Genomic DNA, 14,584 nt, shown 5'->3' with positions numbered 1-14,584 from the left:
AGAATCTGATAATTTGTATGTGATTATGCATATTAGCAGTAAGCACTAGTCCATACTTAAAATACCAGATTACTTCAAACAACATGTTTACCTCCGCTTTGCTGTCAGCCTTTTTTGTAGTTTTGGAACCTGGCTATCTTCTTGAATCAACGTATCTGTCATCGTGTTTCGCCAAAATGCAAACTCCTCACAAAAACTAATTGTTCAGCAGTTCAATTTTGAGTATTTTTTGAGAAATCCATATTTAACTGTTTAGCATTTGCGATTGCAAATGACTCAAAGTGTTAATGAACGTCAAATTTTAATAAATCCGGTATTTGAGTAAAACTTAATTTATACAAAATAACCTGCATTCTTTCATATGCCCAACTGACAAGCGCTAACGGTACAAAGATAATATCACTCTTATCACTCTATAAAAACACCACAGGAGCCTGAAATTCTATCGAAAAGCAACGAAAAGTCTGTATATGAAAAAAGACTCCCCTTCTATATAATAAAAAACTACAGGAATGAAACGCATTCACACCCCACCCACCACGAGAAAACAAGAAAATTTCAAAGTAAGCAGTGCGAGTGTTCTCGGATGGCGTAATTATCTAAAGGCAACTAAAATATATGCGGGACTGTGCTTATTGGTTGCTTCACCGTATTAAGTAACAAGAAATCAACGATTTCAACAACATTTCGTTCATCGTCCAAACCATTGCGTGACGTCACATCTTCATGTATATTTCTGCGCCGGAGAGAATACAAAATAATTTCAAGAACCAGGTAAAAAATATCTGTATATGTTATGTTCTATTATTAATATTTCTTTCAATAAATATTATATCTTTGAATTTCTTTAACCATTAAATAATAAAAGAATTAGGCATATCATGTTGGAAAAAACCCATTATGGGAACTAACTCTAGCATTGACAAAAAGGGGAAGTAACTCAACCATTGACGGAAGCAGCACATAACAGAAAAAAGAATATCATGGCTGCTCAGCTATGCTTAGTGATACGGAATGAGTTTTTAGCTCGACTATTCATAGAATAGTGAGCTATTGCACTCGCCCATGCGTCGGCGTCGGCGTCGGCGTCGGCGTCTGCGTCCGCGTCCGCGTCCCGATTTTGGTTAAGGTTTTGTATGTAAGCTGGTATCTCAGTAACCACTTGTGGGAATGGATTGAAACTTCACACACTTATTCACTGTGACAAACTGACTTACATTGCACAGGTTCCATAACTCTATTTTGCTTTTTTACAAAATTATGCCCCTTTTTCGACTTAGAAATTTTTGGTTAAGGTTTTGTATGTAAGCTGGTAACTCAGTAACCACTTGTGGGAATGGATTGAAACTTCACACACTTATTCACTGTGATGAACTGATCTACATTGCACATGTTCCATAACTCTATTTTGCTTTTTTACAAAATTATGCCCCTTTTTCGACTTAGAAATTTTTGGTTAAGGTTTTGTATGTAAGCTGGTATCTCAGTACTTACTAATGGGAATGGATTGAAACTTCACATACTTGTTCACTATCATGATCTGACATGCACTAAGCAAGTCCCATAACTCTACTCTCTTTTTTTTCAAAATTATGCCCCTTTTTCGACTTAGCAGTTCTTGGTTAAATTTTTGTATGTAATCTGATATCTCAGTATCCACTAATTGGAATGGATTGAAACTTCACACACTTGTTCACTGTCATGATCTAACATGCACTGTGAAGGTCCCATAACTCTACTTGGCATTTTTACAAAATTATGCCCCTTTGACTTAGCAGTTTTTTGTTAAGTTTTTGTATGTAAGCTGGTATCTCAGTATCCACAAATTGGAAAGGATTGAAACTTCACACACTTGTTCACTGTCATGATATGACATGCTGTACAGAGGTTCAATACCTCTACTTTGCATTTTACAAAATTATGCCCCCTTTTCAACTTTTGTATTCATTCAATTGACAAGGCTGTTGAATAGTCGAGCGTTGCTGTCCTCCGACAGCTCTTGTTTGATATCAAATATTAATTGTGTTGTAAATGACAAATGACATTGTATACACGATGCTGTACTGTTCAGTTCTAAATTGTGTACGGATCGGACCGGATACTGGCATTTACACAAAAACATTATTAACTCCGACGCAGAAATATACATGAAGGTGTGACGTCACGCAATGGTTTGGACGATGAACGAAATGTTGCTGAAATCGTTGATTTCGTGTTACTTAATACGGTGAAGCAACCAGTAAGCACAGTCCCGCATATACGTTAGTTGCCTTTAGATAATTACGCCATCCGAGAACACTCGCACTGCTTACTTTGAAATTTTCTTGTTTTCTCGTGGTGGGTGGGGTGTGAATGCGTTTCATTCCTGTAGTTTTTTATTATATGGAAGGGGAGTCTTTTTTCATATACAGACTTTTCGTTGCTTTTGGATAGAATTTCAGGCTCCTGTGAAAAACACGTTAATCCTAATTTCTATAGAACGCTTGGGACAGTTTTCAATAATTGCAGTTTTTATGTCACGTGGTCTAAGTCGGATAGACAACTCGTGCCATTGTCTACGGAATATATACAACTCGCTTTGCTCGTTGTATATATCCCGTAGACAACGGCACTCGTTGTCTATCCTATACATATACAACGCTACTGTTGTATATGAAATATAGACTGGTACAAGTCTGCTTTGCGATTGGCTATTTACGGATTATCGTGGTCTAAGTAGCAGTCGGTTTATAAGTGACTTTATTGATTCATTTTGTGTTGTGTTATTGTTGTCAAAAAGTATAACGGAAGTGCCTCACAACTGAAGCGGAAACCAGTTTGATGCGCAAAGAAGTCCACTGTAAGTAATATTTTTTGACAAATGTCCACAGAAATTAATAATTTTCTAATATTAAAGATGAATATCTGAATAGGATTCATTATTTAATAAGAAATCATAATCATCGCCATCTTTTTTTAAAAATCGTACACGTGCTGACACCTAAGTTGTCTCCCGTTGTTTATTAGAGTTACCTTTCGTCCGGCGCAGTAATACATTTGCAGTGAATCGCCGAGAAGTCATGGGAAAATTAAAAACCATGTAAACAAACTAAACTTAACCACCTTTTCAAGATGAATTTCAAGTGATCGACATTATGCATTTAACTCGCCTGACCTGTGTAGCATCTTAGATATCTGTTCTAAGGTATTCATTTTGTAGAATGTCATGTTATGCCCTTGCAATGATAATCCCACTCTGATTTTTTTGTTTACATTTTTATCAATGAGAAATATGGCGTCCATCCCGAGATGAACAGACGTGGCGTTAAATTTTTACATGTTTAAGCAAACCTGGTGTGTTAGAAAGAAAATTTCATCCCTTCAACATTATTTGGAACACTGTTACTGTAAAAAACCTGTATTTTCCTTATACAAAAGCTTAATATTTTGTGTTGAATGTACTTTCACAAAGACCTCTGTTTTCCTATTGCAAACATAGTACCACATCCTTATCCACAAAATACTGAATATTACAGGTGTCCATCAGTATTATATCAGTTTAGGAATATGTTTTTTGTTTTCCCACCATCGATTTCTTGAATATGCACCCCTTCCGCATTGCTGTATGAACTGTGAATGTAGAAATATGCGTCCCCTTAACAGAAGTACTGAAGAAATCATGAATAAATAAAAAAAATGTTTTGAATATTGTCTTGGCGTTGCCAAGGCGATTTCGGTACTGTCGCGCTTCCTCATCGTACTGTCGCGCTTCGCAATCGTAGTGTCGCGCTTTACCATCGTAGTGTCACAATCGTACTGTCGCGCTTCGCCATCGTACTGTCGCGCTTTACCATCGTAGTGTCACAATCGGACTGTCGCGCTTCGCCATCGTACTGTCGCACTTCACCATCTTTTCTCTTTTTACTTAAGGAATACTTTAATTAAACTCTGTATTGTATAGTATCGTTAACTCTGTCCAAAGATTAAATATTTGGAACGCTTTTCGGCACGGGTATTATTGAAAGGAATATCACCAGACCTGATGTTATTTAAATGAATATCACCCGGCAGTTGTTATTCAAACGAAGATCACGCGGGTGTTATTCAAATGAAAATTCTCCGGCAGAGTCTCACTCAAATGAATATCATCTGGCATGATGATATAAAAAAACTATCATACCTTAATATTGTTTGAAATGTATTATTCCAAAATAGAGGCTATTTTACATTGTTTACTTGAGGGATAATAAAAATGAATATCAACCGGTAGGGTGTTGTTTAAACGAATATCACCAAACCGAGTGTTTTTTATGAACAAAATAACTTGTATTCAAAATTAACCTTTCTATGGAAAAATAAATGATAATGTATGTACATTAAAGTAGGTCCTTAAGTAAACAGAGAAACATTGGTGAAGCGTAACAGTACGATGGCGAAGCGCGACAGTACGATGGTGACACTACGATGGTGAAGCGCGACAGTGCCATGGCGAAGCGCGACAGTACGATGGTGAAGCACGACACTACGATGGCGAAGCGCGACACCGCGATGGCGAAGTGCGTTATAGGGCCGTCATATCATTACTTTATTGGAATGTGAATATGTAAAAAGATATGTTAAAAGGAATACCTCATGTTTTTCACGTTCCGCAGAATACCGAGACATTGCTGGTACCATCAGTAAACTGTTGCTTTAAGGCTTATACTTGAACAGGGGCCTCAGTGACCGAGTGGTTATGGTCGCTGACTTTGAACCACTTGCCCCTCACTGATATGGGTTCGAGCCTCACTCGGCGATTTTAATTCTTCATGTGAGGAAACCATCTAGTTAAGGGAGGCCGGTGGTTCTGCCTATGTGCGTGCCTATGATGAAAAAAAGTATGAAGGGGCCACCTGGGGTCTTCTTCCACCATCAAAGCTAATAAGTCACATATGACCTATACATTGTCGATGCGACGTTAAACCCAACAAAAATATATTTGAACATGGAAAGGCGATATTTAGCTTCAACATACATTTTGATAGGACAGACTATGCAGCAACGGCCCTCCTTTCATTTTAAGCAAGTTTACAGTTATATTGCAGTAATTCGTATGAAATAGACGGTTAGTTTTAACATTGACCAGGCATTTATTCCCCGTTTTACTTTATGGACTGACCCTGCTGAAATATGTTTGGCCATTTGAATTACTGCTAATGCATTAACATGATGATAAAAAGAAGTTTTCAATTTTGTTTCGCTCATTTTAATGTAGATCTACAAATCACATCACGACGTACACATTAATAAACATTTTATTTGCCGACTAGTGGGTGGCCGCCGTCTGGTGCGTGGCCGCCGTCTGGTGCATGACCACCGCCTGGAGCAGGTCCAAACCCGTGACCACATCTGCACGTGCCATCGACGCAATGAAAATCTCGGTCACAATAATTGTTAGTACCAGGAGCAGAATTTTGGCAGTCCGTAATCGCTATGCACGAGTGCTGTGTGGCTAAAATTGATAAGACTTGTTTTATGTTAAATCTATCTAACTGTCATTTTGTACAATGTCGTTATTACAGAATATGTAACTTTGCTTCATTAAGATTAAACCTTACAGGTCCTAAGATATCAATTCGTCTCTATTTTTCTAAAAATCAAAGTTACCATTTTCTGTTATTGAAATCTGTTCGTTTGTCCCGTATAGGCAGTGACATTATTATGCGGTCATCCTGAATTTCCGCTATTTTGGAAAGTTATTGATCTTTACCGGAAACTGTGGCGCATATAGTTCTGCTATATAAATAAAGCATCAACTTTTGGTGTCATTCATGTCTAGGTTAGTGCGTTGTTTGATAATCAAGTTGTTGGTAGAATCTCGCCATTATTTTACAACATTTAGAAAAAGATCAAAAGAAAATATTTTTAAAAAGTATTACTTTGCACGCAGCTGCATACTGTCTTGTCACACGTTGACATGTAGTCTCGTTCAGGGCAGGTCACGTGACTACAGTCGGAAAGTGTTTGACAATCTTCGCTGACTGAAGTAACAACACATATCAGAACAAACGATATATATTTTTCAGATATGTTTCATATATGCAGCAATTTACTACCTTGGATGATACAGTTACAGACTTATACCTTGGCTGTTTACATATGTTTTGACTATTCGAGACTACCATCTAATTGATAATCACTAGTTATTCTCTAAATGAAATATTTGCATATAAATTCCAAAAGAATATAATTACAGAATGTGCATATAACGTTGTCCACTTCTCAAATTCTTAAAACTAATAAGGGCTGTTGCAGAGCGAGATGTTCTATAATATATAAATTCTATTCGTTTTTCTTCACATCTGAACACTTAAAGATTTTCAACTAATTTTTCTGTGAGTCGAAAAAAGATAAATAAACAAATAAAAATACCACGCCTTTACGTCTAGAAAATAATTAAATGTATATTTTAGTGATAAACTGGCTGATTTAATACCAAGTAAACTTAAAATCTTGTCAATAGAAATTTGCGAACTGACATGATTTTAAGTAGTAAAAATCATTTAAAACGCAAAACAAAAATCAAAGTAAAAGCAGACTCGGTTTGATTGAGTGTGTTCCTGTGAACTAATGATATAGAAGTACCGCTCATACCCCTTAGCACCGGCTTAGAGAAATTCTGTTATATTTCAGAAATAGCTTATCCCAGATAGTGTTTTTGTCGTTGAATAAAATCATTGTTTAGATGCGAAATAATAATATTCATCTCACCACTGCATAACTCATAATATTTAATAGATATTCACTAATAACACTTTTTCTTACACGTCGTCAATCCGACAAAATGTGTGAATATATAACTAGCTTACCTGCAATACCGACACAAACAGCAAATACTAAAACGATCTTCATGACTATGGCACTCTTCGTCGGCGACAGTAAAATTCCGTAACAGTTGTGATTAGCAATGGGAAAGTGTGCCTTTTTATCTATGATATTATCATAAAAACGTGACACGGATTCGACCATGTTTTCACGATTTTCACAAAAAGGTCGTTAATGAAATAAGCCTGCACATAAACGGCAACCGAACGGTTTCTATGGCACGACATAACGTGATCGTGCCAACTGTCTGCGTGATAATAACAACAGGAGTCATTTAGTAGATTAAGCACACTCAAAAGAATGCTGCTTTTATGCTTCTTTTACGGAGAGATACGGAAATACCCGATGTTTCACGATGGTTCCCAGTTTAATTTTTTAAAAAGACAAGAATATATTTTCTGTACTTCTATGTAAACGTTGTAAGGGATTTAACATCTGACTCACGCAACTTGGGAATTGATGTAAGATTCTTCGCGATCCGTCAATTCAAAGTCAGGTTTTAATAAAATTAAGACAAATTCCTGAGAAATCATTCCCCTAATTTTCAATCATATATCAACATTTGTATCAAATGTCACCTTTTTATTTTGTAAATTTCCAAATGCATTGCACTTGCGTTTACCTTGTCAAGTCGCTTATAACAGACTCACTGGGACTCTTAAGTCTCTCTCATAGAGTTCAATAGCGCATACAAGTCAGCAGAATGTAAGTAGTTACATACATTTTATTTCTTCAGAGTCCATTAGACCCAATTTTATTCCATTTTGGCTGAAATGACAAATAACAGATCTATGCTTGACATTAAGGTAACATTTTCATATTGCTGAATTTATAATGGACACACGCCATGCACCACCAGTACAATCAGATGGGTCTCGTTGTCAGCTATTTGTTTGAAAATGAGTACTTCTCTTGCATCGGATATGGCGCCAACTTTTTTTTTTTTTGATTTCTATTCAGCACTAGAAAATGTAAGTTGCGGACATTTAGATTGGCCCTTGAGTATGCTGCCGCCATTGGAAGACCTTTCCCTTTCCTGGGATCCATTCTATATATAGAGCGTGACGTCACTATACTTCCAATGAATGCCTCTGTATGAAAGCGCTACCGTAGTGTACACTATGATTTGGATATAAAATGTCAAAATCCGACACTGCGATGGCGAAGCGCGACACTGCGATGGCGAAGCGCGACAATACGACGGACTGTCACTATCGTACTGTCGCGCTTCGCCATCGAACTGTCGCGCTTCACCATCGTAGTGTCACGCTTCGCCATCGTACTGTCGTGTTGTAACCATCGTACTATTGCGCTTCACCATCGTACTGTCGTACCTTCACGCTTCGCGTTCAACGGGAGCAGGCGCTGGCCTGATGGAATACCGTAGAATGGCGAAACTTATTTCCAACAGTTAAACTTTAGCGGTTTTGAAACTCTTTCATTTGAGGTAGCTATGCAGCTGGCCAGCGGAAGATCGATGGTTCTACGCAGGGCCAGCCTATGCCTGAAATAATTCCCGAGGGGTACCTGGGATCATCTTCCACTATCAAAAGCTGGAAGACAGACATATGACTTTGAACTGTGTGACTTCAAACATTAAAACTAATTCCAAAAGGCAGAAGTCGCATTTTTTGAGACGTTTAGACATTTAAATCTAAAAGTATTTATAATACCCACTGAGATACATGTCAAACTGTGATGTAAATGCAAGACATTCCATTTATAAACAAAATTTTCAGAACCCCGTCAACTGGTAAAGTTATATTCGCATGCATTATTACCTAAAACAAGTGCCGTTTATTTTCAGTGATGATAATTTATGAGAATTTACTAAATAAATCTGATTCCGCATTTTAATGTGGTTTGATACGATGTCATAATATTTATTTATGTTTCTTGTATGACATTTTCACTAAATTAAACAACATCTTTCAGCAGATGTTATGCGGGCGCTGCATTGATTTGAAGAAGAATATATTGATCGTTTTGGCACAAAACCCATGAAGCTGCAATAAATGGCAGTGTTACTTGCCTTTCAGGACCGGAAATCAAACGTGTAATATATGCAGTTAAAAGCAGATCAAAGATTTCATATGTAAAAACTGTAGAGATTTTGATTACAGTTAAGAAAAAAAGAACGCGATTTTTTAGTTTACTTAATTTAAACATGATACACGAAATTCATACTGCAGTGTGTTTTAACAAGTGTTTTATTTCTATATTGCATAACTGCAGCATTTTTTCTTTGGTTAAATAAAAAATAATTATCAAGAAAGAAAAAAAAAAGACTACCCTTTGCATACCCTTTAACAATTATGAGAAACCACATAGTCTTATATAAAATACATGCAACTAGGGGAGATTAATACTTCGTTCTCATGCTAAAACATGTACTGATAAGCTACCTTCATAGAGCAAACACAATATTTACTAACAAAGAAGTGTTTGATATTTTAAATGTATTATCTGTATGTAGCTTCTTCAGACATTAAAATGTCAGTGTGTAATATTGAGCTAAATCCAAACTTTCAATGTACAGAAATTGACAATACTAACTCTGTTGGTTCTTGAAAACAATAACCGAAATACTTACAAAATCATTGTAGTACGTCATCAAATCATATATACCTTAATCAAAATAGCAACTCGTTAAGTTGTGTTATAGGTTTAAATAGATTCTGTCGTAAAACATTTTTCCGGGTTATCAAACATTTTAAGTGTAATTAGATTTTCATGCCACTATCTATTGGAAATAATCTAAGTTGTGAATGTTAGACAATTTTCACTAGAATTCAGCAATCCCTGTTTAGACATTAGGTACGTGATTTTGCCACTCATTTTTTTTTATAAATATAGTATCATATATAGACTATCATAAGTATGTTAATGTATGTTGGTAACCAATTAACATTTTGCTTAATTAGGTCATTGACTAAATAAACTTTTGCTGCACTTCTGTTTTTATCTTTATCAAAACGACTCTATCTTTTTTTAGACCAACTACTAAAACATTTCTATGCAACGATTAAGCCTCAGCAATTTTCATAAACGAGCTTTTATTAGGTACATGAGATCGACAAAGAATATTTGCAATTTCCACAAGAAGCTTTTATAACGGAAGCGCTGAAAGAAACGGAAGCTGAATCATCCAGAGCGCTTGCGAAGGATATTTTGATTTCTGCACTTAAATATCATTGAATCAGATTGTCGAGAAACGAGTACCTATTTTTTCTTCCAAGTGGCGTTATGGCCTGTCGATAGCTTTAACCCAGGTCTAACGATAGCCTGTTGAGTATCTGTATCAGACTAGCAACTGAACTTCGGGTAAAACTTCACTTGGCAGCAAAGTCAAGTTATTTCATCATATGTAGCAATAGCTCAAGGTTAAGTTTACTTTTTCCTCTTTTATTTTTAAATTTTAGAGATTTTTAAGAACTTTTTCAAATCAAGTTACCTGAGAGGCTGTGTTAATTGGCCACACATATCAATGGCGTACAAATATTTACTGTTGTTGAATCAGACACCTATCTAGTTGGTGGGTTATTTTGAGTAAAAATGATTTTAAATCAGACTGTAGGATAAATAGAACATTAGGTTACTTTCATATAATTTTAAATTTATTAGGTTCGTATGTCTCGGCTAAAGCCTCGACTTTTATATTTTCTCCAACATCACGTAATAAATTTAAATTTATAAGACGATAACATATTATTCTCTATGTATTCGTTCACGGCGTCACATGCATTTTATTATAGTATTTATCTATTTATTCATTCATGTATCATTCATGTACATACATAATAAATAAGATTATATCACAGTATTATGAACATAACTATTCTATCTAACAGAATTATAACAGACCAATAAAACAAATATTTTCTTCAGCAATCAACGTATCAGGAGTAAGACTAGACAGAAAGTGGCGGCTAATCTATATCAAAAACTATTTAAAACAACTGGAAATAATAGACTGAGAATATGAAGAGCATTGATACAAAAAAATTAAAAGATTGACAGTCCGGTCCCATATAGCAGCACCGTAGCTTATAACGGATCAAACAGAAGAACCATACAACTCTTTTGAGTAGCAGAAACCAAGTAGCATAAGAAACATATCAAAACGTACTTAAAATCATCAAGAAGAAATAAACTTCTAATCTTATACTCTTTCGCTCATATTTATGTGGTAATATGCATTCTTCATTTGTTTCTATCATTTGTTCTTTGACAAAGATTTAAAATGATCAACTTCGGGATAAAATCATATAATTTGTAAAAGTTAACGCTGCTTGTAATCAAACTGTTACGTAAAATCATACTCTGTTGTATAAATTGCAGTTTGTGTTGAAATAAATAGAAAATTGGCTGTTACATTTCATTGAAACATTACTATATTTCACAGGAGCACTTTGAAATGTAAAAGTTTTAAATCGGTTTTCTGTCAACGCAGCAAATATTTTATTAATAAGCTTTCATTTTTTTTTATTCAGTTTGGTCTACTAAAATCATTTAATGTGTTGAAATTGTCGATGGTTTAATAACGTATTTACACATTTTTCGTCTTAACACTATGGAAAAATCTCTTGAAGCGTCTGTTCTTTCGGGATATACCTGAGTATTTTTTGGCACATGTATATATGTATAAACAGTTATAGTGTGAATATACTGTAAACTCAGTTAATTTCATGTGCAAAAAAAATTCGTGGTTTTTGGTCAAAACAGCAATTCGGATCAATTTGTGGATTTCAACTTTTGAACATAGAATGAATTGTTGTTTACTTGGTCAATCGGATTAATTGACTCGGTCACGAAACCCACAAGCATTAGTCCCCCAACAAATATTAATGAGTTCACACTGTTCCACGTTAACATATATATCATTCACTAAATTCATAAATGGTCGGTAACTAAATGTAGTTATGCACTTTCTGATCACTTTCCTACATTCTAGAATTATATCTTAAATAGATAAACATATTCTAACCTATGACCGTAAAACCATTAGCATACAATACGAAGAGTTTAAAATTCAGTCTGTAATGTGTATGCGCAACATACTTCATAAAATTAAATCATGCAACATAATAATTTTCATTTTATAGATGAAAATAATGTTTAAACAGCATGCTATATTTAATAAAGACATTTTTTCCTAAAATCAGAAGTTTTAAAATTGTTTTTGCAACTTGCTATCAGTATATCTTGATAATTATAACGGTAAAGTAGAATTCTACTTGAAGTTGGAACGTGCATACCGATTTTCACGAATACATTGCTGTAAGATACCAAATACGTTTTGTTTACTCCTTGTAATATGCATTTGATCCGTTTTTAGGCTGGCGATATTCGCCAGACTATTACAACCATATATCGAGTTTCTGTAAAGTTCAACAGGTGCTGAGACTGACAACACAAAATATAATTTCATGCGCAATTCAAATAGTCCGCCACGTTAATCAGTTTTGCCGTAGAGTTGTATAAAGATTGTTAAACTTACCTGTTTCAATAGATCTACTTGCGCAAACATGTTATAATAATGTTTTATTTTTCTAACGGTAAATACTTGAAAGATAACATTAAAAATATTACATAATGATGGTAAATTAATTCGCCTCCATGAATGAAATGTCCGTATGAATGGAACTAACTCAACGTTGACTGCTTCGTTATAGATTATGACCTCGGTCTATAAGGAGATAAGTAAACAAACGCTGGTTCCGAGAAACAATCGTCGATATGAATTATACTGCGCATTATTCGACGACCTGACATAACGTGGAAAAATGAAATATCAATTAAAATGAACTTATAGTGATATGAGTTATGTCAGATTTAGGCTTAAATTTTAAGAAACTATTCTTTCAGATCATTTGCTATAGGTACTAAGGGACGTAATCGCTGCGTGATTGCCACAGTAACGTGATAAGAAACAAATGACCACATTATACCTGTTTTTAGGCTATTTTTGTACTTAATTCGTTTTAAACATTCTGACGAATACTGAAAGATATAATGTAAAAAGCGCTTTGTCACCAAACTGTTTTTCCTCCAGCTGAAACAGAGACAAATTTCAAAGTGATAGCCATTGTGCAAAACGATCACAGAGAATTCATTTTACCAAACATTTTTCTAAATGAAACCTCAAAATATTGTGTAACAATTATAAAACACAAAATAAAATTGGCGATAACAATTTTTCTGGGGAGCCTCGAGTAAAAGGATTTAATCGGAAAGAAATTAAGCTCCAACTTTTGAAAATTATGACCTTACTCTATGCATTCATAAAGAACCATAGGGCAGAAGTAAAACCTACCTATATACATTTATTCAAAACTTTGTAAAAATAAAATGCAAAATCAAGAACTTTTACAAATGTATTTAAGTATTTTTCCAAGATGTCTAAACATTCACCCTTCAGGTCAAATTCATTTGAAACAGCAAGAAATGACTAAGAAATGGCTAATCAAATAAAACATTTCCGCTTTTGTACGACAGATCAATGATAATATGTCTTAAAAAACAACAGTTTATCTTACTCGAAAAAAGAAAAACAAGAGCTCGTCGAACACGAAATGCCCCCCTTGATGCATTTAGTAATTGCATAAGGAACAAATTATATGCTCACTTATGCATGTGGTTCAAATTTGAAGGCTGCAGCTTGAAAAATGTGAAAGTAGGTCAATAGGTTAATCTCAAGATCAAAGTTAATTTCAGTACACAAAACTATGCTTGTGGTTCAAATTTGAAGGCTGTAGCTTGAGAAATGTGAAAGTAGGTCACGAGGTCAAAATCAAGGTCAAAATTTATTTTGGAACAAAAAACTATGCATGTGGTCCAAATCTGAAGTCTGTACCTTCAAAAATGTGAAAGTAGGTCACTAGGTCAATAACAAGGTCAAAGTTTGTTTCAGTACACAAACCTATGCATGTGGTCCAAATTTGAAGGCTGTAGCTAAAGAAATGTGAAAGTAGGTCACTAGGTCAAGATCAAGGTCAACTCACGTCAAGGTTCATCTTGCCACTCAAAACTATACATGTGGTCCAAATTTGAATGATGTAAGTTATGGACATGAATATTCTAAGTTTTTCCCTATACAAGTCTATATGAACCATGTGACCCCTGAGGCGGGGCTTATTTGACCCTAGAGGGATAATTTGAACAACCTTGGTAGAGAACCACTAGATGATGCTACATTACAAAATATCAAAGCCATAGTCTTTGTGGTTTGGACAAGAAGATTTTCAAAGTTTTTCCCTATATAAGTCTATGTAAACCATGTGACCCCCAGGGCGGGGCAATATTTGACCCTTGGGGAAAATTTTGAACAATCTTAGTAGAGGACCACTAGATGATGTCATATACAAAATATCAAAGCCCTAGGCCCTATGGTTTTGGACAAGAAGATCAGAAACTGTTTAACTGTTCCTGGCCAATGCGACCTTGACCTTTGACCTGATGACCTCAAAATCAATAGGGGTCATCTGCTGGTCATGGCCAACCTAACTATCAATTTTCCTGAAACTAGGCCCAAGCGTTCTTGAGTTATTGCTCGGAAACCATTTAACTGTTACTGTTCACTGTGACCTGTGACCTTGACCTTTGACATACTGACCTCAAAATCAATAGGGGTCATCTGCTGGTCATGACCAACCTGCCTATCAACTTTCGTGAGCCTAGGCTGAAGCGTTCTTGAGTTATCATCCGGAAACCGTTTAATTGTTTAGGGTCACTGTGACCT

General features: G+C 35.3%; 1 protein-coding gene across 1 annotated transcript; it reads right to left on the bottom strand.

The window, feature by feature from the left end:
* Nucleotides 1-5,222: 5,222 nt before the first annotated feature.
* Nucleotides 5,223-7,045, bottom strand: LOC123562628 (uncharacterized). The gene is made up of 3 exons (XM_045355249.2): nucleotides 6,828-7,045; nucleotides 5,898-5,999; nucleotides 5,223-5,470 (listed from the first exon to the last, which is right to left on the bottom strand). Exons 1-3 carry the CDS (start codon nucleotides 6,985-6,987, stop codon nucleotides 5,274-5,276), a joined length of 459 nt encoding a protein of 152 aa, XP_045211184.2. The 5' UTR covers nucleotides 6,988-7,045; the 3' UTR covers nucleotides 5,223-5,273.
* Between the last annotated feature and the right edge of the window lie 7,539 nt (nucleotides 7,046-14,584).

Source organism: Mercenaria mercenaria, chromosome 2, assembly GCF_021730395.1.
Source record: "Mercenaria mercenaria strain notata chromosome 2, MADL_Memer_1, whole genome shotgun sequence".
Lineage (NCBI taxonomy): Eukaryota > Metazoa > Mollusca > Bivalvia > Venerida > Veneridae > Mercenaria > Mercenaria mercenaria.
Note: the sequence above shows the minus strand (reverse complement) of the source record. Positions and strands in the feature narration are given on the sequence as shown.